General features: G+C 42.3%; 1 protein-coding gene across 1 annotated transcript in view; it reads left to right on the top strand.

Annotated features, from left to right (window-relative positions):
- Positions 1–25213, top strand: part of DOCK11 (dedicator of cytokinesis 11) — a 238753-nt gene that overhangs the window by 82300 nt on the left and 131240 nt on the right. The window contains exons 7-9 of the mRNA XM_049767019.1: positions 18741–18875; positions 23370–23547; positions 23966–24175. Coding sequence (XP_049622976.1) covers positions 18741–18875; positions 23370–23547; positions 23966–24175 — 523 coding nt within the window. The remainder of the gene's footprint in view (positions 1–18740; positions 18876–23369; positions 23548–23965; positions 24176–25213) is intronic.

Genomic DNA, 25213 nt, shown 5'->3' with positions numbered 1-25213 from the left:
TGTGACCCAAAAACCAAAAAAAACAAAAAAGTAAAACTTCAGGATAAATTTAGAAATTTAACCTTTTCCCCCTTCTCATTGATTTCTCCTTGGGTTATAACATGTTCGAATCTCAGGGGTTTAGCTTTACTCCTCTCTATGTATGTAATGTTACCAATCTTTTCACCAAAGTTCTAGGGCCATTATGTTCCCCAAAAGACCCTTCTACTCAACCCTCCTATATCTTTCCCATTTCTCTGGTAACCACTAGTTTTCACTGGTATAAAAGCCTAGCAGTGCTTAGCTAGCCTATTTGCTTAATGCGTGGATCACCAACAGCTTACAGTTGGATGTTGCATCAGATAATGTGTACAATAGTGTTAAATTGGTTTGGTAAACAAATGAATTATGATGTTATGTCAATTATGATGCATTTTCTTTTAATAAACTTATTTAAAAATTAATTGGTTTGGTAACAGAAAAAATCCTATAGGTTAGAAAGTTAGTTATCAATCATTTCAAATATATTAATATATATATTAATATATATATATTTATTTCATGAAGCTTCCAGATGGTGAGAACCACAAACTGCAGTGGTGATGCCAATGTGCTGATTAATTTATATTTTGTATTTCAGTGAAAGCATTCTGTAACTCCCTCTGCCTTATTTTACTTAGCCACTCACCTCAAGTTCCAGCTATTCTTTCTTTCTTTCTTTCTTTCTTTCTTTCTTTCTTTCTTTCTTTCTTTCTTTCTTTCTTTCTTTCTTTCTTTCTTTCTTTCTTTCTTTCTTTCTTTCCTTCCTTCTTTCTTTCTTTCTTTCTTTCTTTCTTTCTTTCTTTCTTTCTTTCTTTCTTTCTTTCTTTCTTTCTTTCTTTCTTTCTTTCTTTCTTTCTTTCTTTCTTTCCCTTCCTTCCTTCCTTCCTTTCCTTCCTTCCTTCCTTCCTTCCTTCCTTCCTTCCTTCCTTCCTTCCTTCCTTCCTTCCTTCCTTCCTTCCTTCCTTCCTTCCTTCCTTCCTTCCTTCCTTCCTTCCTTCCTTCCTTCCTTCCTTCCTTCCTTCCTCCCTCCCTCCCTCCCTCCCTCCCTCCCTCCTTCCTTCCCTTCCTCCTTCCCTCCCTCCCTCCCTCACTCCTTCCTCCCTCCCTCCCTCCCTCCCTTCCTTCCCTTTCTTGGCTTCCGCTGATCCCCTCCCTCCCTCCCTCCCTCCCTTCCCTTTCTTGGCTTCCACTGATTCCCTCCCTCCCTCCCTCCCTCCCTCCCTCCCTCCCTCCCTCCCTCCCTCCCTCCCTCCCTCCCTCCCTTCCTTCCTTCCTTCCTTCCTTCCTTCCTTCCTTCCTTCCTTCCTTCCTTCCTTCCTTCCTTCCTTCCTTCCTTCCTTCCTTCCTTCCTTCCTTCTTCATTTTGATCATACCAGGCAGAACTCAATGCTTCTTCCTGGCTCTGAGCTGAGGGAATTCCTGTTGCAGAGCTCTGGGGACAACTTGTGGTGTTGGGGATTGAACCTGCGTCAGCAGCTTGTGAAGCCATGTGCCCTACCTGTTGTTCTATTGCGCCCCCCCATTTTCTAGCCATTTTTGTCCCCCAAATAACTTGCTTTTTAATGCATTTTTGACCAGTCACTGCTTGAGCACTTAAGTTTAGTCCATATTTTTGGGGGGGCACACCCAGTGATGCTTAGGGGTTACTCGTAGCTCTGCACTCAGAAATTGCCCCTGGATTGGGGGGCCATATGGGATGCTGGGGAATTGAACCATGATCCATCCTAGTTTAGTGTGCGCTAGGCAGACACCCTACCAGTTGTGCCACCACTTCGGCCCCTATTTTTTTTAATATAAAATCCTTATTTAAACACCATGATTACAAGCATGATTTTATTTGGGTTTTAGTCATAATCAGAATACCCCCCCTTCACCAGTGCAACATTTCTACCACCAATGCCAGTATTCGATGCCAATATTCAATGCCCCAACCCCTGCCCGTATTCGAGACAGGCATTCTACTTCTCTCACTCATTAACATTGTCATGCTAGTTGTTAGTGTAGTTACTTCCCTAACTGCACTCACCACTCTTTGTGGTGAGCTTTATATTGTGAGCCTGTCCTTCCGAACCTCATCTCTATTGTCTCTGGGTATTATTACAATAATGCCTATAATTTTTCTTAAAACCCATAGATGAGTGAGACTATTCTGTGTCTATCTCTCTCCCTGGAAACAATCAAGAAGATGCCCTTCAAAAGATGAATGGCTAAAAGAAACTGTGGTACATATACACAACAAGATATTATGCAGCTGTCAAGAGAGATTAAGTTATGAAATTTTCCTATACACGGATGTACATGGACTCTATTATGCTGAGTGAAATAAGTCAGAGGGAGAGAGACACACAGAATGAGTCCATGTTTTGATAATTATGCATGCTGATGCTATGACTAGAGGGGAGCAAAATATATTTGTCCAATTGGTATTTTCATATCCTTTCAATAAATGCCCAGGACTAGTATCATTGGATCCTGTGGTGAGAAATGCATTGTATGTATGTGGGGGGCATGTTTGGATCCATGCTATGCCAATTTCTGACTGCCTTGGCAGTTCTTGAGTGACCATGTAGTGCTAGGAAACAAATAGGGGGGCAGCCGCTTATAAGACAAATACCTAAACCCATAAAGTAGCTTTCTAGTTTCGGTAATGCAACTTTGAAAAGACAGATAATTTTTAGTTTCTGAATCAGGAAATTTCAAAAGGAGGCTGTCAGTTGAATGAAGAAAATCACTTTGAAACAGAACGGCAAGAAAATACAGATGTGAAAGTAAATATCATGAAGAGAAAGGTAGAATTATCTGTTTAGAAAATATTTGATTAGGGATTAGTTATTATATGGGGATGTATGGAGAGCTAAGATAGGACCCCTGTACTCTAATAAATAGCCTCAAGACTAGACAAGAGGGATCAGAGCTGTGGCAAAAGCGGTAGGGCATTTGCCTTGCATGTACTAACCTAGGTCAGACCTCGGTTCGATCCCCTGGTGTCCCATATGGTCCCCCAAGCCAGGAGCAATTTCTGAGTAAATATCCAGGAGTAACCCCTGAGTATCACTGGGTGTGGCCCCCAAAAACAAAGCAAAACAAAAAGACTAGACAAGAGACTTCTAATTGGTCTGGTGTGATAGTATAGAGGTTAAGTTACTTGCCTTACATGAATTTAACCCTAGTTTGATCTCTGGTACTATATGGTTCCCTAAGAACCATAAGGACTAATTCAAGAGCAGAGAACCAGGAGTAGCCCTCAAACATTGTCATATGTGACCTAAAGTCTTAGCATCCTCCAAAGAAAGAGAAACACAGTATTAACTGCTATATGAAAAAGTATCTTAGTGCTGACGGAACTAGAAAATTTTCTAGTTTGACAGTTTGCATGAACTAAATGTAGAAATGGAATAAAGTTGCACAAGGCTTTAAAAACTGGCAAAAAGCCACTTAATCCAAAGGAAGGGACCAGCGAGATAGATGAGCAGGCTGAGAGCAGGTTTTGCATGTAGGAAGCTTGCGTTTGATCCTCAGAACCGTAGAATCTCCCAAAAACTGTCTGGAGAGACCCATGAGCTCTAAGCCAGAAGTAGTTTCTGAGTACTACTGATTATGGCCCCAAAATTGAAAAATAAAGTTTCAGAGGAATGGAGTTGTAGAGATAGTCCAGCAGCCAAGGTTCTTACCTTTGTACGCTGCTGACCTGCATCGAATCTTCAGCATCCTATGTGAGTTCCCTGAACCTACCAATGATTCCTGAGTGCAAATCTAGTAGTAACTCCTGAGTACCACTGAGTATGGCCCCAAAAGTCAAACAAAAATCAAAGGAAGAATGAACATGTTATTTGAAAATTGTGAGCAGGAACACACATCATTTTCTGACACCAAGTATACTTGTTCTGTTAGATATTCAATATAAGGTCATATGGTTTGCTAAGGATGATTCACACTTCCATTAAGTCGTGAAGGTCATTCTATCTTCCAGAGAGTCTGCAAGCAGAAACTCTGGACGTCTACCCAGGGAAGACTCAAATTTTCTCTTAATTTAATATTGTGGCGGCTGCTTTCCATTTCGTGGTTGTGTTCTGTTCTCACTTTCATTTTCATGCCCTGAAAAGGATGACTTTCAGTTGGAGGATGTCAGCTTCTTAATGCATGGGCACAGCCCATAGAAGAACAGTCTTGGACTCTGGGACTCAGCTACAGACTCAGCTACCTTGCATGTGGGGTGGGTTTCATTTCCAAAGCATCTCAAAACTTGAAATCTGCCCCATAAACCAAAAATGGGGGGAAGGAGGAAGGGATGCAGGAGAGATTGAGGCAAGCAACAAAAAAGATAAGAAAGAAAGAAAGAAAAAAAGAGAGAAACAGGGGTTAAGGTAGTTGCCTTGCTTGTGGCCAACCTGGTTTGATTTCTAACACCATTGAGGTCCCCTAAGCATTGTCATGTGTGACCCAAACCTGTCCCCTCCAATTTCTGAGCGTAGAGCCAGGTGTAACTCCTGAGCACTTCCGGGTGTAACCCAAAAACCAAAAAAAAAAAAGAGGAAGAGGAGGAGATCCATATTAAAGAGACATGAGGACAGAAGCAGGATCAGAGATTTATGTTGTTTCTGGGTTGGATAATGGCGCACAAGGCAAGAAATTCTTGGAGTCTTGGGAAGGTGGGAAAGGTACAGAAGTGGATTCTTCCAAAAGTGTCTAGAAGCAGCCATGCTGCCACCAAACCTTGATTTAGTCTAGTGAGTTATGTCAGACCTCAAACCAACAGACCTGTAGAAGAGGCTGGTCATGCTGTTTCCAGGCACTAATCCAATTGGTTCATCCAAGCTTGGTGGTTGAGTTTGTATGTTTACTGGTTCACAGTTGGAGGCTCAAGTCCTCCAATTACAGGGTTAACGGGGTGAGTGGCAGGTCTCAGGACACCAGCAAGGCTGAAGCTGCACAGCTGCTGCATATGTCTTGCAAGCCTGTTGAGGCTTTGCTTCTTTTCATCTTATTTGGGTCCTCTGTTTCATGGTTTGTTTAGGTTTGGTGGGGAGGAAAAGGGGACCATATCTGATGGTGGTTGGGACTTTCCTGGTTCTTTGCTCAGGGGTCACTTCTGGTAGGGATTGGGTGGACTGTCTGGGATTGAGGATCAAACCTGGGTCAGCTGAGTACAGAAGTAGCCTGCCTGCTGTACTAGCACCCTGGCTCTGATTTCTATTTTGAAAGTGAGATATAATTCATCGGTTACTAAAAAATACATTTAATTTTGGAACCTCTACTGAAGAGTAGAACAAGGAAAGCAAAGAAACTTAAAAGCAATTAGTTACGGCCGAAGCAATAGTATAGCGGGTAGGGCAATTGCTTTGTTATGCAGCTGACTTGGGTTCATTCCTTGGCATCCCTTCTGAACCCCGGAACACTGCCAGGAGTAATTAATTCCTGAGTGCAGAACCAGGAGTAACCCCTGACATCACGGAGTGTAGCCCCAAATCCAAACGAAACCCAAAACAATCAAAACCAATTGGTCGTCTGTATTCCCCAGCAACTTAGAAAATGAATAGGGACTGGACAACAAATACATGGAAATGTAAAGATCATGATGAGGTTTGGAAACAGTCTCCGGCCATTTGGAAATAATCCCTGCTAGTCCTTTAAACAGATTGTGTATCTCTATTTTGAATTTTTGGGAGCTGAGAAAAAAAACTACTGTCTTCTGGTTTCACCACGTAAGCCAGAGTTGCAGGATCATGTTTCAGGATTTATCTGAGCTGGAGTAGATATGAGAGGAAGCCTCAGCCAAATTCAGTTAAAAGGGTATGAGGGATTTGATCAAGGACTTTTGGGGGGTTGCAGCGCTTTATTTATAGCTCATACAAGGTTAGTAGCAACCAGTTTAGGACTCACTCAGTGGCTGTTTAGTAGCTGCTTCTCTTTAGCAGTTCAAATAAGATAGCTGTCCCAATCAGTTGGGCCACATCTAGCATTGAGGGTTGTCTTTTATTCAGCTGACCTCTCTTCAGTCCTGAGCACCTCTAAGAGTGACCGCTTAGTTCAGACCCAGGAGGAGCCCCTGTGCACTAGCAGGTGTGGCCCAATATCCTGTCTCCTACTGCTGCTGTGTAAATTTGAGCTCTTTCTTTAGTTCAGCATTGATAACATGAATTCAGGACCTGTGATTGTAGCAAGCAGGCAGAGGAGGGGACATTGAGCTTGGGAACAGTTCTCTAGCCTGGACTAAAGTTTGGAGCGAAGGCCAGAGCCAGAGCCAGAGCCTCCAGGGCACTCAGCCCCTGAGGCCCAGAGGACCAAAAGGTCTCAACTGCTCTGTTATAAGGTAGGTGTGTGTGTATGGGAGAGAATTATACAGCTACCTCTACCTCTTGCTTCATACCTGGATTGTCTCAAGTATAGTATGGATGCTGGGATTAAGAGTGGGCTGAAGAGTTGCCCCAACTCTTGTGGATTTGACATAGGCAGAGGAAAACAGACACAGGAGAGGAGTGACTGTTGAGATCTTTTTTTGGGTCATGTAGTGGTTTATTATGCTTTTGTTGCTAGCTGTTATTTCTTTTGTTTCCGAACATTAGATGGCTCCAAATATACACTGGCATCTAAATTGGTGTGTTCCCATGGGGCGAAATATTAAAGAATTTGGGGCCGTAACTTTACATGTTCACAAATGTGGCCTTGTGGACCAGGAATTCCAAGCACTATTGCTGTTACCCTGGCTTTTGTGGGGTGTGGTTTCAGCTACCAGGTCTTCTGGAAGTACGAGAAGGAGGGAAAAGGGTGACTACGCTACTCCAAAATAAGTCCTGGTAATGCCAGCCCACATATTGGCATACCTAGAGTTTTGGTAAGATTGATATTCTGCAGCGAGCTGTTGATGAATGGTGAAGCAGGGCAGTTGGTGAAGTGACAGATGAGATAATCTGAAAAGACAGTATCTATGTACTTGTACTTGTTTTCACCCTTTTTTAAATTTTGGTTTGGGGGCCATCCCTGGTGATTCTCAGGGATGACTCTTGGCTATGTGCTCAGGGATGAGTCCTGCAATCATTCAGGGGACCATATGGTTTATTGCGGACTGAACAGTGCAAGCCGAGCCCTCTACCTGCTGTACTATACAGCCAGCCCCCTGTTTTCATTCTTTCCAGTAAGTCATATTAATGCGTCTCATAAGCTAACAGACAGATGATTCTAAAGGGCTCTTTTCTAGAGTTGTTCCCATGCTTATGGTACTTGTGCACTTGGGGCTTGTAGAGTCTCCTACTTGCTAGAACCTCCAGCCCATGTTGGTGGCATGTTTAGGAAGCTTGAACAATCAAGCTCGCATGATATGGTATTCCCACTCACAGAGTTGGGAACAAAGAACCTCTTGCATGGGAACTTCCAAGTGTTGGCTAGCTCTTGGAGAGGCCCATGCTAGCCAGGAAGCTTCAACTGAGGCTCTGGGTATGAATCACAACTCATTGGCAAATAGTTGCCTGAGGGTGCCATGTCTTTTCCCTCCTACTTCCTTGATGTGCTGTAGCTTGACACTGGCCTGCAGGTTCCTTTGCTCTTGGCGGCAATTAATTAAAACAGGGAAGCTCTGTGCCTTTTAAAGCAATAGAGATGTTTAAGGGTCTGTATGCTTTTAAAACGGACTTAAAACTTTTGGGTTTCTTTTGTGTAAAGTGGTATACTTGGTGGTACTCAGGGATTACTCCTAGCTCTGTACTCAGGGATCATTCTGGTGAGGTGTGCATAAACAACATATGGAGTGCTGGGATCAAACCTGAGTTGGCCACATTGCAAGACAAGCACCCTTCCCACTGTATTGTCACTTTGGCCCCAAAGTGTTTGGCTTAAAATAATTCTTGTCCTTTGGAAGGTTTGTTTGTGATTCTGCACAAATATTCTTTAAGCTATAACAAATTTTTATTCAAGAAATGTTACATGAGTTGTTTTTTATTAGAAATAGTAATAAATATACATGCTATGAAGAGTATCATCAAAATTCCAGTTCTGGGGCAGGAGAGAGAGGATGAGGGTAGAACACTTGCTTGCACACATGTGATACAGATTTGATCCTCAGCGTTCCATATAAGCACAACTGGGAATGATTCCTGAGTGCAGAGCCAGGAAATAACCCTGACCATTGCTGGTTGGCCCCAAAGCAAAATAAGTCTAGTTCTTTCCTTCTCCATACAACCGACCCCTTTGACCTGATTTACTGACTCTTGTTTGGTAAGCAACAATATGCATGCATTAACATTTTTTAGGGGTGAGGGGATTTGAGTCACACCCAGTGGTGCTCTGGGGTTTATTCCTGGTGCTAGTTCAGGAATGACCCCTCAAAGTGCACCCGAACCATATGTGATGCTGGGGATTAGACCAGGGTGAGCCATATGCAAGGCAAATGCTTACCTCCTCTAGCATCCCTCGGGCTTACTGGCTTTATAAACAAGTCTGAATCCTTTTACTAGACAATGTGACTGCTATGAATAAGTAAAGGATTCTCTGAGCCAGGAAGGAAGTCATTGCATCACTAGAGGAACTGATAAGGAACATTAAGGAACATTGTTAAAAGACACTCAGAAACTTCCTGTTGGCAAAGGGAATCAGAAGAGTCTTTACAAGTCTTTTCAGGAAGTAGCTACATGACCTGCATTGTGATTTGAATAAAGCCGCCAAGAAATTCATATGTGGGCTGTTTACCAAATTACCTACCATAGCCTGCTGCTAGAGTTTTGCAAGGATTCTCAAACTCATGGCATGATGAACTTCAGGAGAAAAGGGGGGCCTGATAAGTGGAGATCTTATTTGGAGGTCCAGTTGGGCCACACCCACAGTGTGTATGGCTTATTCCTGATCCTTATTCAGGAGTGACCCCCAATGGTGCTTGGTCAATGAGATGCGGTGAAGGGCATATAACTGAGTTCTGCCCCATGTAAGGCAAGTATTTAACCCATGTACTATCTCTGGTTCCTGCAATTTTTGGACATAGGACAATTAGAAGTCTCCATATCTATAAACTGATAAGACATGTCCTTCATAAAATACCATTTTGACCAACTCTGGTCTATGGTTAAGACAGAGTGGCTACAATTGTGGGGACTTGGTGTTAATTTTCTGGAAGTATCTTCCTATTATTACCTGAGAAAAATAGATTTAGGATATACAGGTGAAGGGAGGCTTCCCAAGTCCCAGTTTTGGGGCAAGGATGAGGCTGGCATCCCTCATCTCTTACAAAGCTCTGATGGATATTTGGCCTTGGTGACCATTTCACCCCGAACTTGTAGTTTGCTTTGTTCTTGGCATTCATGTTAAAACAAGACAAGCCTTGTCATGGGTGATTAATTTCCTGAATTTGTATTTTCTAGTTAACAAGCCTCAGCTTCTTTGCAGTCTTCAGGTCTGGGATAAGTTGTTCAGATAAATGGGAGATTTAGAAACTAAATGGTCCCTTAGATGGAAACCTACAATCCTACCAAAAACCACATTCATTTCTAGTCTCTCAAATAACTTCTTGAGACATCTGTTTTTTCCCACTCATTTTCATAGAAGAGGAACTACTATGAATTGGATCGCTATGAACTTGGCCATGACCTTCCCCTGGTATTTAGAATGCCTTTTTCCCCCTCAAGGATTAGATGATATATAGAGTAAGGAAGAATCCAATCTTAAGGTGATTTTTCATTTAGAAAGAATCTGTGGAAGATTGATGGCCAGACTCTGGGACGCTCACTTTTATGCATCTCTTAGGCTCAGTTTTATCTTATTTTTCCAACTGCTTCCTGCCCATTCTCAGCAACTAAATGTTGAGGTGCTTCGGTTATTTTATTAGGATTGAAAGTTCGCCTGCTTGATATAATACCAGCAATTAGATCCTTCCTTCCTTCCTTCCTTCCTTCCTTCCTTCCTTCCTTCCTTCCTTCCTTCCTTCCTTCCTTCCTTCCTTCCTTCCTTCCTTCCTTCCTTCCTTCCTTCCTTCCTTCCTTCCTTCCTTCCTTCCTTCCTTCCTTCCTTCCTTCCTTCCTTCCTTCCTTCCTTCCTTCCTTCCTTCCTTCCTCTTTCCCTTCCCCCTTTCCCCCTTTCTCTTTATCCCCCCACAAAACAGAGCCATGTATTATGTTCCCAGATCTAAGTCATTGTTTAACTCTTTGACTCCTATTTTAGAAGGTCGATTTTATCCCCTCTCCTTCAGTGGAATAGTAATTAATAAAGATAATTGTGTCTGGAGTCCAAGTTCAGTGGTCTAGGCTTTGCCTTTAGGAACCTTAAGATTGGTCCCTGGCACCTACATTATCCTCAGATCACTACAAAGGGTGGCCTGAAACTCCAAAACAAACAGAAATAAAAAGAACTAGAGATACTTCTCACTTTTTTGTGGTTTATTTTCTCTCATTTATTACTATTTAAAGCAATTGGTAAGGGATTTGGAATGTGCTAGACATTATTTGAAATGAATGAATTCACCATTAAAATCGACTAAAAACTATTTTACTACAAGATGGTAGCATTGTGGGGAGCACAGAGAAGTGTGCGATGCAGACTTTATAAACCTCAGGGCTGAAGCGGTGGCACAGCAGTAGGGCATTTGCCTTGCACACAGCTGAGCTAGGATGGACCTGGGTTCCATCCCTCAGCATCCCATATGGCCCCCAAGCCAGAAGTTATTTCTGAGCACAGAGCCAGGAGTAACCCCTTAGTGTCACAGGGTGTGGCAAGAAAACAAAAAAAAACTTCTGGGGGATCTAAGACAAACAATTAAAAAAAGATTGTCTTAGGTTGTACAGAGATTGAGTACTCTGTAAGTGTGTATCACAGAGGGGGTTAGGAAATCAGGGCCTCTCAGGAGGGGAGCACCAGAAAGCAGGTGAGTGTGGTTGGCAGTCTGGCTAGAGGGGCAGGTAGGGAGTCATTGGAGAGAAGGTTAGTCTGGTGGGTCTTAGGTTTCCATTTCTCCTCTATGTGGGGTTTGTCATAACATTTAGCCAGAGAAGGTTAGTTTGTTAGCATATAGAGGTCTGCAAAGATTATTTCTCAGCATCTGACAGATTGTGAGAGGGAAGGCCTTTAAGTGTCCAGGTAGGCCTCTGAATCTTTGCCTGGTGATCAGAAGGCCATTGACACTTTGAGCTATGCCATGTTGACATTAAGTTGTGAAAGATTTTGTTATGAGAAAGGTGGATTGGAGAACCTTAGTTCTCAACTTGGCTTCAAACTAAATCCCAGGTGGGGTAATGGGTTTCCCAAAGCAAAACTGTTTGACTGGGGCCCGGAGAGATAGCACAGTGGTGTTTGCCTTGCAAGCAGCTGATCCAGAACCAAAGGTGGTTGGTTCGAATCCCGGTGTCCCATATGGTCCCCCGTGCCTGCCAGGAGCTATTTCTGAGCAGACAGCCAGGAGTAACCCTTGAGCACTGCCGGGTGTGGCCCAAAAAAACCAAAAAAAAAAAATGACTAGATTACTTTGGGGCCCCGGGCGGTGGCGCTAAAGGTAAGGTGCCTGCCTTGCCTGCGCTAGCCTTGGACGGACCGCGGTTCGATCCCCCGGTGTCCCCCAAGCCAGGGGCAACTTCTGAGCGCATAGCCAGGAGTAACCCCTGAACGTTACCGGGTGTGGCCCAAAAACCAAAAAACAAAAAAAAAAAACAAAAAAAAACTGTTTGACTGGTAACCATTTTCCCAGAGGGCAAATACATGCTATAAATTAAAATTTGGGAGAATGTGGGAAAATGGTGAGGGTGGATAGAGATGGTGATGGAATTAGCTTGATAGCTACTAGTAGTGATTTTTTGGCAAGATCCCATTCCTAACATTCTAGGGCCAGAGACATCATTCAGAAGTTTAGGCACTTGCCTTGCTTATGGTTTGGTCTCTAGCTCCACGTAGAGTCCCCTGAGCACCCCAGGAGTAAGCCTAGAATACCATCAGGCATGACCCAAGTAACCCCACCTACACCTGACTTCCTGATATTCTGGTCTAATTAACTGCAACTTGGTTTTCTAATGGGTATCAAGGATATTCTTACCTTGTTTCTATCATCTTTGCTGAGAATAATTCAGACTCGATGTGCACCTCGTCTTGTTTGCCTCTTTCCTCAGTGTCCCTTCACTGATGTTGGAATCTGAGATCCCAGTAAGTCTACCCTCCCTGCCCCCTTCCTATGCAGCTTCAGGCCCACTTTCGTGAGGCCCCTGGTTGACATAATTTAGCTATAAGTAATTATCCTCTAGGTAACACACAGAGGTAAACACTCTGGAGGTTTGTTGTATGCCATGATAAAAGGCTTTCCTAATTTGAGGATCATGGGTGCTCAACCTTTCCTGCCTGATTGCTATCTTTGATTTATCAGAGTGACAAAAGGTCTTTGTTCCTGCTCCAGAAAGAGTCACGTGGTATATGTTCAAAAGGTTGTCATCCAGACAGCTTGGGGCCTTGGTGGGGAGGAGGGGGACTTGGCAGGACTGATTCCAGGGAATTATCTCTTTTGGCTTCCTCTTTGTTTTATATTTCTGGGTGGTCTGAATGGGCCACTCATCATGATCTGTGCTTTTCACAGTAGAAGGTGGGGGATTTTCAGCCCAATGTACCATCTAGAAACAATTATTAAGATGAAAAGGAACAAGGGGATGGTCATCACAGAGAAGCTTTAGTAATTTATAATTAAAAAAATTTAATTTGGAGTCCAGACCTGGTGATTCTCAGGGGTTACTCTCAACTCAGTGTTTTGAAGGGGGGTTACCTGTGACAGTTCTCAGAGGATCATATAGTGTCAGAGATAAAACCTGTCCCCTGCCTGTAAAGCCTACCCTCAGCCCAATAAACCATCTCTTGGGACAGAGAAGCTCCTACTGGCCAGTCTGTACTTTGGAGTGAAGGATTCATTACTAATACATCTTGGAAACATTAATGGAACCCTGGTGCTATTTGTGGTACTGGAGGATACAGCAGTAGATGAGCCACAAACCATAACAGTTTAGATGAGACAGACAGAAAATTGATAGGTAACCGAGGAAGATATGTTTGGCTAGTGACCATTCAAGGAAAAAACTGAAGTAGCATCCTCTGATGACAGCCTGGTGGTCATAGTAGACCTCATGGGGGAGGGGAGGTTGAAACAAAAACCAGAAAACTGAGTTTTCAGATCACAGAGTGTCATCTGGTGGAATTGCAGGGGGAAGATTCTAGGTTGAGGGACCGGAAAGGATAGAAGCCTGAAGGATCTTGCCTGTTGCTCTTGAAGAGCAGGAAGTAAGCCAGGATATCTGGCAAGAGCATAGTCTGAAAATAAGGTTCAAGAGGTAATTTGTGGCCTGTTTCCCAGGTTATAATTGGGGCAGATTTGGGGTTGTTGCAGGCGACTTTGTGTGAAGTGGCGAAGAGAAGTAGTAGTCTCCAGACACTATCTACTGCCTTTCTCTACCCACCTTGGTAACCCCAGAAATTCCTGGGAGGGTTAGGATTGATGGTTATTTGCCACAAGCACCCATTGTGGTATGAATGCTCTTGTCCCATAAGCCCCATTTGACATTCATCAGATTGTGTCCAAGTCCTATTTGATCTCCACGGCATGGGAATCAATCCTCAACACTATCATTTTTTTGGAGGGGGGTGTATGGAACCCAGGCAGGTGAGAGGAATGTGTTCTTCACAGGCCAGGATAAGTCAGAACTGCTCTCTGCCCAGGTTCTTTCCAGATCCATTGCCTGCCCTAGCCAAATTTTGGGGAGGAGATGAATAGTGAACTAAATTCAGTTAATTTTGAAAATGATAGGGGAGAAAGGAATACAAACATTCAGGAGTGTGGATTTCTCCACAGGGGACAGAGCTGAAAACACAACCCAAGCTGAGATGTGTGTGAATCCCCAAGGCAAAGAATATGCTTCATAAAGTAAAATAAAGAAATCACACATCTCAGTCAAACAAGAGGGTGATTGCCCATAATGGAGAAAATTGCACGTTGTCTCTGCCAAGCAATTACTATAAGGTTTTCTTCATCTGAACACCAAAGTCTATTGCTAGGGTGTTGTTATGGGGGAGATGTTGGAAGTGTTCATGGTCTTTGACATTCTTGTCACAGTCTTTGTTTTCCAGTACAGCTGCTCCTCTTAGGGGTCTAGCCCTAAGCCCTACGCCTGGTTCTCCTGGTATCTTGACGAGTTTATGGCCTTTTTAATTGCTATAAGGCCATCATGTCTTTAGACTAGTTTGACTTGGCTACACAGTAATATTTTCTAACCCAAATTGTCAGAAGCCCCCTCTCTGCCTTGACTGGAAGCCTGTGAAAGGCAAGATTCTCTGCTGCCATCATTTGATTCTGATTCCCACTCTGCTGCTGATTTACTTGCTTTTGAGCCCAACTCTTGGTCTCTCATTTGCCTCTTGGGTAAGATGTGGTAACGGTGCTCACCTCCGTATGACATTAAAAGAATGAACTATTGATTACAAAGGACTCAAGGCCTTCAGATGAAAAGTATGCCGTGGAGTAATTACCACTGTTCTCTGTGCTCAGTGTTTTGACAGCTGTCTTCTTTTTTTAAAAAGGAAAAGAATACATGTAGACTGTTCCCTAAGTGGCAGCATCTTAGAAAGTTCAATAATAGTAGGGCAGTCATGCCTCAGATTTTCCTTTAGGCTCTGGGTGAGCGTTAGGAAATCCTCTTTTTCTTTCAAAGACCATTTCAAAGCTTCCTGGAAGTTGAATGTCAGAGACTATTATAATGATAAATGATCTTGGATAGCTTAGAGATAAATTGTTGAGATAAGCACTCTGATTTCTATTGAGATAACTTCAAAAATATTTCTGGACTTAGGGATAAGCTGTTACTTTACATGTAGAGGACCCAGGGTTTCATCCATGACATGGAACAGTTCCCTGAGCACCACTAATAGTGATTCCTGAGTACCAACTTGGAGTCAGTCCTGAGAACCACCTTCCAAAGAATTCTTTTTTTGGGGGGAGGGGGTTGGGTCACATCCAGTGATGCTCAGGGGTTATTCCTGGCTCTGCATTCAGAAATCGCTCCTGGGGTAGGAGAGATAGCATGGAGGTAAGGCATTTGCCTTGCATGCAGAAGGACGGTGGTTCGAATCCCTGCATCCCCTATGGTTCCCCGAGCCTGCCAGGAGCGATTTCTGAGCATAGAGCCAGGAGTATCCCCTGAGCGCTGCTGGGTGTGAACCCCCCCCAAAAAAAATCCAGAAATCGCTCTTGATTGACCATATGGGATGTTGGTAATTGAACCATGGTCCGTCGGGGTTGACCAGGTACAAGGCAAATGCCCTACCACTGTGCTATTGCTCTGGCCCCCCAAAGAATTCTTGTTGTATAGGCTGTGTTTCTAGCTCCATAACAAATTATTTGGGGGAGGATAATCCTAATTGAAGAAGGCTGCTATGGTACTTGTTCAGTGGGAATATAACCAGTTGTTGATTATGAATGATCCTGTATCATATAGTTTGGTGTCACCATTTGACAAGGGGGGAAACTGAGTGTCTTGGATGGAGTTAATAAGGGAGGCCAGATCTTAGGCCTTTCAGACATCTGTTCTCTCCCGAGGTTCATGAGCTGCCTACGTCACTGTCCCATTTAGACATGATGTCAATTATAGGAAGTGATTTACAGAGATTCCAGATCCTATTCCTTCTGTTTGTGACGTGTGTTGCTAATATTGCAAGTGGCGGCTGCCACAAAGCAAGTCTCTTTGCTTGGGGAGACAGCTGTACATGAAAATATTTCAGAGACCCAGTTGACTCTGTGCCATGAACATTTCGCTCAGTGTTTTCCCATTCCTCAGCCCCTTGCATTGTTGCTAGCTGTGGCTCTGCAAGTGAATTGTACAAACGTTTTTACTTTATCAGAGTCCAGATTCTAATCTGGTTGTAATTTTTTCATGACTTTTGGGCCTCCCAACCAGTGCGTAAGGGGCTTCGGTGGGGACCCTCCTGGAAATTCTTGACCACCTGGAGAGGTTCAGTGTGAAGATATAAGGATTCAATGCTGCTTGATCCCTGCGGTGCCGTGGACCTTAGGGTTAAAGCAGTTCTTGGAGGCCTTGTGCTGGGGATTAAACCTAAGTTGGACACAGGCAAGACCTTAACCACTGCACTGCTTGGCCTCTTCAGATGACTTTTCACTTGGACGATATTTATTTATTTGTTTGTTTGTTTGTTTTGGTTTTGGGGCCACACCCTGTGATGCTCAGGGGTTACTCCTGGTTATGCGCTCAGAAATTGTTCCTGGCTTAGGGGACCATATGGGACGCCAGGGGATCGAACTGTGGTCTGTCCTAGGTCAGATACATAGAAGGCAAACTCCTTACCACTGTGCCACCGCTCCGGCCCCACTTGGACGATCTTTTAATTTTCTTCATATAAAGTCATTGTGATAGCCTTTTAGAAAGTTTGTTTGTTTGTTTTTGGGTCACACGCGGCGGTGCTCAGTGGTTACTCCTGACTTTTGTGCTTAGAAATCGCTCCTGGCAGGCTCGGGGACCATATGGGATGCCAGGATTTGAACCACCGTCTGTCCTGGGTCGGCTGCATGCAAGACAAATGCCCTACCGCTGTGCTATCTCTCTGACCTCTAGAAAGTAATGTTTTGACAAAGTTTACAAAGTAATGTTTTTCATAAAGTGTTGTGTAACTATTCATTGGGAAGGAACTCATATTTAATTTTAATTAAAAAATGTGGAACATTGTGATAAATATAAACATGTAATCACAATTATGAGTATTTTCCTTGCATATACATCTAGATTTCATCTGTAATATTTCACTTAAACTTAATTATGGATGAGTCAACTATGAGAATATATGTATATATGCATATGCGTGATTATGAGATGCACTTACCTACTTTTTGTTCCTCTGTGTCCTAGTGAAGTAACACATACTTGTTTGGTATTGAAAAATAAACTTCTGATTTTTCTGCCTGGACTCTTTTGTGCTGGTACTATATAACCCACATGGCCACTCCTTGAAATAGAAGCTGTACCATTTACCAGTCTAACCTGTTATGGTGTTCCTTATGCGAGTATATTTTTGACTTCTATTCAAAATTAATGATACTGAAACCCATCCAAAGTAACTGCAAGCATTTAATTTAGTTTTACTGCTTTTCCTTAAAAAATTTCCACTAATATGTTTCTGTAGTTTGCTTACTTATGCTATGGACAAATAAATTGTTGATATTCAGATATTTTGTCAGAAGTGAAATAGTTTTTAAGAATGATCTTGCCAGTAAAGCTCTTTACAATATTAAAGTTCTTCAGGTAGGCAGAGGGCATGCTGGATAATCAGATGCATGAGTAAAAATGGCAAGCTTAAACCTTAAAGCCAAATTTTGTAAAGCAATATACATAAGCTTTCATTTCCTCAGAAAACTTAAGAGTATCTCCTAATCTCACTGGAAATGAGTTTTGATCTACCATCTTGGGGGACTTTACTAGTATTAGTGCTTGACATGGCCTGCAACCAGTGGCTTATTGAAAGAAGCACAAATTCATTGGCAAGCTCTGAATCTTCCCTTTTTATCATTTTCTTCAGGCCTCAGAGAGTTTTGAGTGGCGCTAGAGGAGTGGCATGAATGAATCAGGCTGTCTTTCTCTTCTCTATTCTGTGGCTTTCTCTCTGAGTTAATAGCAACAAGTTATGAATCTCCCATTTCAGAGACGTAGAATAATCTTATTGGCCCCTTGACTTCGTTTTTAGTGTTTAGGGCACTCAACAACCATTGGTTGTGATATTGCTGCATTTCCCAGTGAGGGCACGCATTAAAAGCTTAGAGAGGTGTGGACACACAAACAACCTAAGTGAGTCTCGAATGGTGAGGCAGGTGCATATTTATGTGTGAATCTTTTTATGTTTGTAAGTTGGGCATCGCGTATTTTGGGACCAGCATCTATAGATGCAGCTAACTGATATCCAGGGATTTTTTGAATTCATGTCTATGGAACTTGAATATATGGAGGGCCAACTATTTGTTGAAAAAATGCATTAATTGGGGCCAGAAAGATAGCACAGTGATAGGGCATTTTCCTTGTATGTGAACAACCCAGGACGGACTTGGGTTCGACTCCCAGCATCCCATATGGTCCCCCGAGCCTTCCAGGAGTGATTTCTGAGCACAGAGCCAGGAGTAACCCCTAGTGCCACTGGGTGTGGCCCAAAGACCAAAAACCAGGGAAAAATCACGAATAAGTAAGGGCATGTTGCTAAAGATCCAATTTGAATCTTTTGGTTGTTAAGGAAGAAACTCTTAAAATTCAATCTTACTTGGCAAAGAAGTGGCAAATGGAATCTGTAGGGACATTGATTCTGATATAAAGCTGCTAAGTAATCATTAGAGGTATGTGTTTTATCCTTTTATAGTTATTTGATTTCCTGGAAGAAAATATTTGGCTTCAAAATTTCTATCTCAGGGCTTGGATGATAGTTCTATCAGCTGACCACATGGGATTCTATCTTGGAGTAACACCAAGTGTGACCCCAGAGTAACAATTGGTGGGTTAGCCCCCAAGAATCTTGCAGGGGGCTCAAATACCCTTGGGTAAAAATAAGCCCAAACTCTTTAGAATTTTTCATTAAAAAATCCTATTGCAATTCATCCAATTGCCTTCTCATGGTTGTCTGAAGATGAGCCAGACACAATGCCAGTGATAGGCCCTTCAAGGTTTGTATATAGTTATAGAAGATGTTCATATAAGGTCATATATGTAACCAATGGATCCTTGCTTTTTCCCCCATAGGTATTCAAGAGACGGTATTTTTACTTAACTCAGCTTCCTGATGGCTCCTATATTCTCAATTCCTATAAAGATGAGAAAAATTCCAAAGAATCAAAAGGTTGCATCTACTTGGACGCCTGCATTGATGTGGTTCAGGTAGGACTCTGAAATGCTGTGTCCTTCTCGTTCTCCAGTGGGATCACTGAGCAGATTACCAAAAACCCCAGCATGTTTCTATCACAGTTGACCACAGCTTCATTCCCCCAAATGGAAGTAGAAACCCTCAAATCCTCTTCACTGCTTCATCCCACCACCTGTGCCCATGGCCAAGTATATACCTAGAACACTTGAGGGCAACTTTGACACATCTTTTGAATCTTTCACCTTTTCTGTCCCACTGTCTCCTCTACATTTTCATTTCATTCTTTGTAACCTAGCGTCTTGGTATGAATGTGTTGCCCCACTCTTATCCATCTTTCCAAGACAAAGATGGCACCCTTCTCTTGGCCCTACAAAGCCATTAGGTTCCTGATTGATTGTCTTGTAAGAGTAAATTTTGAAAGCTCTTGCTATGACACACGTGATGTGTTGCAGGCACATGTGATGTATGAGGTGGTCTTTCATTCGTTGTCCTACCTCTGCTTCTATGGTGTTCTTGTCACAGTTCCCAGTGTGCTGTAGAATTCTACCCACGGACAACTTTCTTGCATTTGTGCCTTGGCATCTCCTTTCTGTTTCTGTGTCTGTGTCCATCATGCCATTTAAGGCTCAGCTCAGAGGCTGGAGAGCTAGTGCAGTGGGTAGGGTGCTTGTCTTGCACCTGGTTGATCAGGTTTTGATCCCTCACATCCTACATGCCCCCCGCCTCACGCAGACACTTCTAAAAGTAATTCCTAAGTGCAGAGCCAGGAAAACCCCTGAGCATCACCGGGTGTTTCTCCCAAAATAAAACAAAAAGATCCAGCTTAAATGGTACTTCTGCTGGGAAATAATTTTCTTACTCACTCTCATGCCCACAAGTGGAATTAAGGGCCATCTACTCTGTGCTTTTATTCTTCTATCTTGTGACTGAATTATACGCTAAGATAAATAGCTAATTATGCACATCCCTACTGTTTTTTATTGTTATTTTGATTTGAGGATACACCCAGCAGTGCTCAGGGGCTACTCTATGTTCAAAATGCTTCCCTTGGCCGTGCTTGAGGGATCATTTGTGGTGGTTTCAGAGATTCAACCTGGGCCCTCCCACATGCAAAGCATGCACATAGTCCATGTAGCCTACTCTCCAGCCTGCATTTTTCTTTTTGTGTTTAATTTTTGGCAATAACCAGAGGTGCTTAGAACTTATTCCTGGCACTGTGCTTAGGGATCACTCATTGTGGTACTAACAGGACCATATGGGATAACAGGTTTTGAACCCAAGTTTGGTAGTATGAAGGAAAGTACCCTGCCTCTGTACTATTTCTTAGGTCCCCACGTTCCATTTTCTCTTTTAGAAAAAGGTTGGTTTCAGGGACTGAAACTCAGGACTTTATATGTTAGTGTGTGTGTGTGTATTTATTGCTAAGTCGTGTTTCTAGCCTGTCATTCCTTTTGGGGGGTAGCCTCCCCAGTGGTGCCAGAAATAAGGCCTATACCTGGCAAACTGAGGGAAGCATGTCATGCCAGGGACTAGATTTTCTGGGGTTCTTCATGTCAGGCATGCACTCCAGCCCTTTTAGCTGATCTCTGAGCTCTGGCTTCTGACAGTCCTTTTGGTATTATGTGGAGTGAACTTGACTATATCTTCTTCATGACCATGTCGCCTATAATAGTTAAAGGTCTTGTACAAACAAAAGGGACTTACTGCTGATTTAAATTCCAATGGAGGACTAGGGTCAAAAAAGGGTTAGGAAATAAATACAGAGCAAAGAGCTTTTGTAAATAAGAAGTCATTTGATCGAGATAAAAGAATTGTTTCTAAGAAGACAGGGAAGCAGAGACAAGTTTAACAGGACAAGAAACTGATTGATTAGGTTAGTACAATACCCTTAGTCTATATAGAAAATATGAATGGCAGTTTTTGTTTCCCCATCAAAATAGATTGTTCTTAAACATTTTATTGTATTTGGAGGGTAGAAATCCTCAGCCTCGCTCAGGGTCTAGGGGACCATCCCATTGATTCTCAGTACAAGGATGTGGTCTGGTGGTTTGGTGCTTTGACTTGGGGATGTTGGAAACCACTAGGACTTTACCTGGTGATGCTGGATGTGGAACATTCACATCTATTAGGTGTTAGGGATCAAACTTGGGGTCTTGCTGCATGTACTCCAGCACTTTGAACTCTTTTTCCAGTTCCCAAAGGAAAAAAAGGTTTCAGAGGTTTTTGTTGTTTTTCATTAATTTTCAGGCGTGGTGCTGAGGTCGTCACCCAGGGCCTCACCATCTTCATGGCATGTGCTCTAGCACTAAGATCCATCCGTTAAAATATTGTTATTGTAACTGAATGTGTATTTTAAACTCTAAGCACATACCCCACACTCATAGCACTAAGCATCAGGGGTAAAGGAAAAGAGCTAAAAACATAATTTAAAACATTCAGCAAAGGCTGGAGGTTGAGTGCATCAAGCTGGAGGCCTGAATTTTATCCCTGGCACCACATATCCTCAAATACAGAGCTGAGAGGAGTAGCCGTGAGCTTCCCTGGCCCACAAACTGAAAAGCAAATAATAAAGTAAAGATCTATGTTCCTAGAAGAAGATAAGTGTGCTTATTGTTGATTTTGCAGTCATAGCAATGGCATTTGTGAGACTAAGCAGCGCCAGATCTTGAACCTGTGCCTCCTACAGAATAAGCATGCACTCCAGCCCTTGGAGCCATCTCCTTGTTCCTGAACATGACTTATCTATGAAATATATTTAGCAGCTGGCTTATCTTCCTAGATGAAGATACAACCCCCAGATTTTCTCAATTAGCTTTCGTTTGGATTGACCTTTCTTGCCAGTACTCCCTGGGTTGGTTCCCTCCATCGATTTATGGTTCCACTTCTCAGATGTTTTCAAGTATATAAATCTCGGTGACTTGTTCCAGCCGCTGGGTTTCATCTCTTATTGTACTTTGAAGATGAGATTGAAGGTGGCTTTGGTTTCCTCTGGAAATACGGCTATGAACTCTTAAATATGATCTTTTCAGGAGTTTGTGCTTAAAATGAATGCTGAAATATTTGGGTGGAGAGCAGTAGGTCTTTTCTTTGGAGATGACAGACAAGGTGATAAGAAAAAGAATGTGTCATTATGTTTGAAGAAAGAGGCTATTCAGTTTAGTTTTTCTGGGGGGAGTGAGGGCATCCAGTGTGGTACTTAGGCAGGTGATTCAGTGCAGAACCTAGAAGACTCCTGTGATGTTGGGGAGACTCTAGTCACCCCAAGGGTCAGGATCAAGGACCTCTAACACTGCCCTAGCAGTGTTCTAAGGTCCCTATGCTGCTAAAAAGTGGAGCAGGGTTGGACAATGCTGATATGTACCCTGCCTGCTATGTACTTTCCAGCCCTTTCATTTTCACTTTCTGCTAGTAAATTTAAGTTTAGGCTGAAAGTCACAACTGAGAGCCACAATTACATGGGAACCAACACTGGTTTTCTTGGATGTGACCGTGCTGTATTTCATAGTATGCACAGGAAGATGAATTAGATAGCAAAATGAGACTTCATAGTGTGACATAAAGCAAATACCAATTGAGTTCTTAAAGCATAAATGGTAACATTATTATAAAATACGATCTTTCAAGTTAAAAAAAAGGAAAGCAAGTACAAGAATTAATCAGGTTACACCAAGATGTGGTGGGGTTTTTTTGTTTGTTTGTTTGTTTGTTTGTTTGTTTGTTTTTGAGAGGCACATCCATTGGTGCTCAGGACTTACTCCTGGCTTTAGACTCAGGGAAAAACTCCTGGAAAAGTGATCAGGAATCAAGAATTGCTGAGCCGACCAGATGGGGTGTCTGGAATCAAACTTGGGTCAGCCACATGCAAGCAAAGCATCTTATTAGCTCTCTGGCTCCAGGGATGGATTTTGAAAATTTGGAAATATGCAAGGGAAACTTTACTCAGGGCAATAAATTGTAAACTAGTAGCTCTTGGGAGGAAGGGGATTTTAGTCACATGTATGTGGGTGAGTGAGGGGTGGGTGGGTTTGTGGATTCAAGTGTTATTCTGTTATCTGCCCTGGCATACCTCCTAGTGGTTTTCAGAGGAATCGTATTTATGGTGCCAGGATTCAAATTAGGATTGACCAAATTTAAGACAAGCTTCTTTACCCACTATACTATCTACCTGTTCCACCATTTCCTTATTTTCACAGTAGTAGTTTGATTATTTCAGTGTGAACACTGTCAAAAGAAGGCCTTTAAGTCCACACCAAATAGCATTTTGAGACAACTTTGCTCCTCTGCTACTGTGCTGTTTACATTTGACAGTTATTTTTAAAGATATCTTTATTTATTGACACAGTTATTGATGTCTTGGAATTTCGATTTCTTTTTGAAAGAAGATATTCTTGGAGGAAAGTATTAACACACTTATGTGCTGTGCTGGGATAAAAAATAGATGAAATCTCATATAAATCGAGCCAATAAGATAACTGCATCTATTCCCCCCACCCTTCTCTCTCCTCTAGTGTCCCAAGATGCGTCGATATGCTTTTGAACTCAAGATGCTTGATAAGTATAGTCATTATTTGGCTGCTGATACTGAGCAGGAAATGGAAGAATGGTTGATAACTTTGAGAAAGATTATTCAGATCAATACCGACAGTTTGGTACAAGAGAAAAAGGAGCCAGTAGAAACAGCACAAGGTCAGTCTTTATAAATGATGCATTATTGAGGTAATACCCTCCCTTGCCTTGAACCCACAGCCATGTCCTTGGGGCCAAGTGAAGACAGTCTCTTCATCTTGACCTTTGGCCTACTTCTTCATTAAAAGGGAAGATGGAGGTTGATAGATTTGGGTGGGGGGAGGCTCGGGAGTTTGTTTTTAAAGAGTAGATGCTGTCTGGGCTGACACATGAAATATAACCAGACTGAAATGCATAGGGACTTCATGGCAGATTTTCAAAAGTCCATTAAGTGTTCCCTATGCATTCATAAGCAGGATTTTTTTTGCAGTAAATCTGGTAGGAGAGGTTGGGGTGGGAGAGAGAGTTGGGCTCTTCCTCTTCAGTGATTAGTAATGGTCTGCATGCTTTGGAACATCTGCTTTGAATAAATTTGCAGATGATGAGACTAGCAGCCAAGGAAAAAGCGAGAACATCATGGCCAGTTTGGAGAGGAGCATGCATCCGGAACTCATGAAGGTACAGCTTTATTACGGCCTTCAGTTGAAACAAGGCCGGATTCCATTTGGCAATGCTAGTTCTAAGTTCAAAACCAGTAAAGCTCATAGAGATTGTGAAAGAAAACTTGAGATTTCCAAAGTGGGGATTTGTAAATGCCATTTAACAGATCGAAAAGTCTTAATTTTCCCCCCTTGATTAATTTTATCTGCTGCTTATTACTGGATTTAATGGTTTTATGTTATTCATAAAATTCTTCTTCATTCAAGAGGCTACTACTACTACTACTAATGCAGATTGTACATGCTATTCAAGCTAAGGATTTGTGTCTATTAATCTCAAGTGAAGATCATATCTTTGTTCTGTATGTAAATATCTAGATGTCATGTTTAAAGCTTTTGATAAACATATCTGTGCTGATTACTCTGCTCTTTGGTGTTTGAAGTGAACCACTTTTGAAAGTATTGAGATGATTAGCTTGTTCACGCTGTTATGGTTAAGAAAACTATGATCTATAATTTATTTGTCAAATTTATACTGAGTCTTTGTCTTGGACTACTAAATTAATACAAGTTTTAGAATATTTTATTGAGATACAAAGGTTTACAGTACCATTAATTCTATGTCACAAATTTACAATACCATATCTGTCACTTCCCTCCATCAGGCATCAAGGACCGTTCCCCTTATTGGCAACCCCATCCCTCAATTAAACGCAATTTTTTAAGATAAAAATTCCAGTTCTGGGGCCAGCGAGGTGGCGCTAGAGGTAAGGTGTCTGCCTTGCAAGCCCTAGCCAAGGAAGGACTGCTGTTTGATCCCCTGGCATCCCATATGGTCCCCCCAAGCCAGGGGCAGTTTGTGAGCGCTTAGCCAGGAGTAACTCCTGAGCATCAAACGGGTGTGGCCCGAAAAAACAAAAACAAAAAAAGAAAAAGAAAGAAAGAAAAAGAAAGAAAGAAAGAAAGAAAGAAAGAAAGAAAGAAAAAGAAAAAGAAAGAAAAAGAAGGAAAATTAAAAAAAATTCCAGTTCCAATAACTGACCATTTTTTCATTAAGGTGTTGATTTGCTTGCTTTTTCTTTCTTTCTTTCTATCCTTCCTTTCTTTCTTTCTTTCTCTTTCTTTCTTTTTCTTATCTTTCTTCTTTCTTTCTTTCTTTCTTTCTTTCTTTATTTCTTTCTTTCTTT

Source organism: Suncus etruscus, chromosome X, assembly GCF_024139225.1.
Source record: "Suncus etruscus isolate mSunEtr1 chromosome X, mSunEtr1.pri.cur, whole genome shotgun sequence".
Classification (NCBI taxonomy): Eukaryota; Metazoa; Chordata; class Mammalia; order Eulipotyphla; family Soricidae; genus Suncus; species Suncus etruscus.
This window is presented reverse-complemented; position numbering and strand designations above follow the sequence as displayed.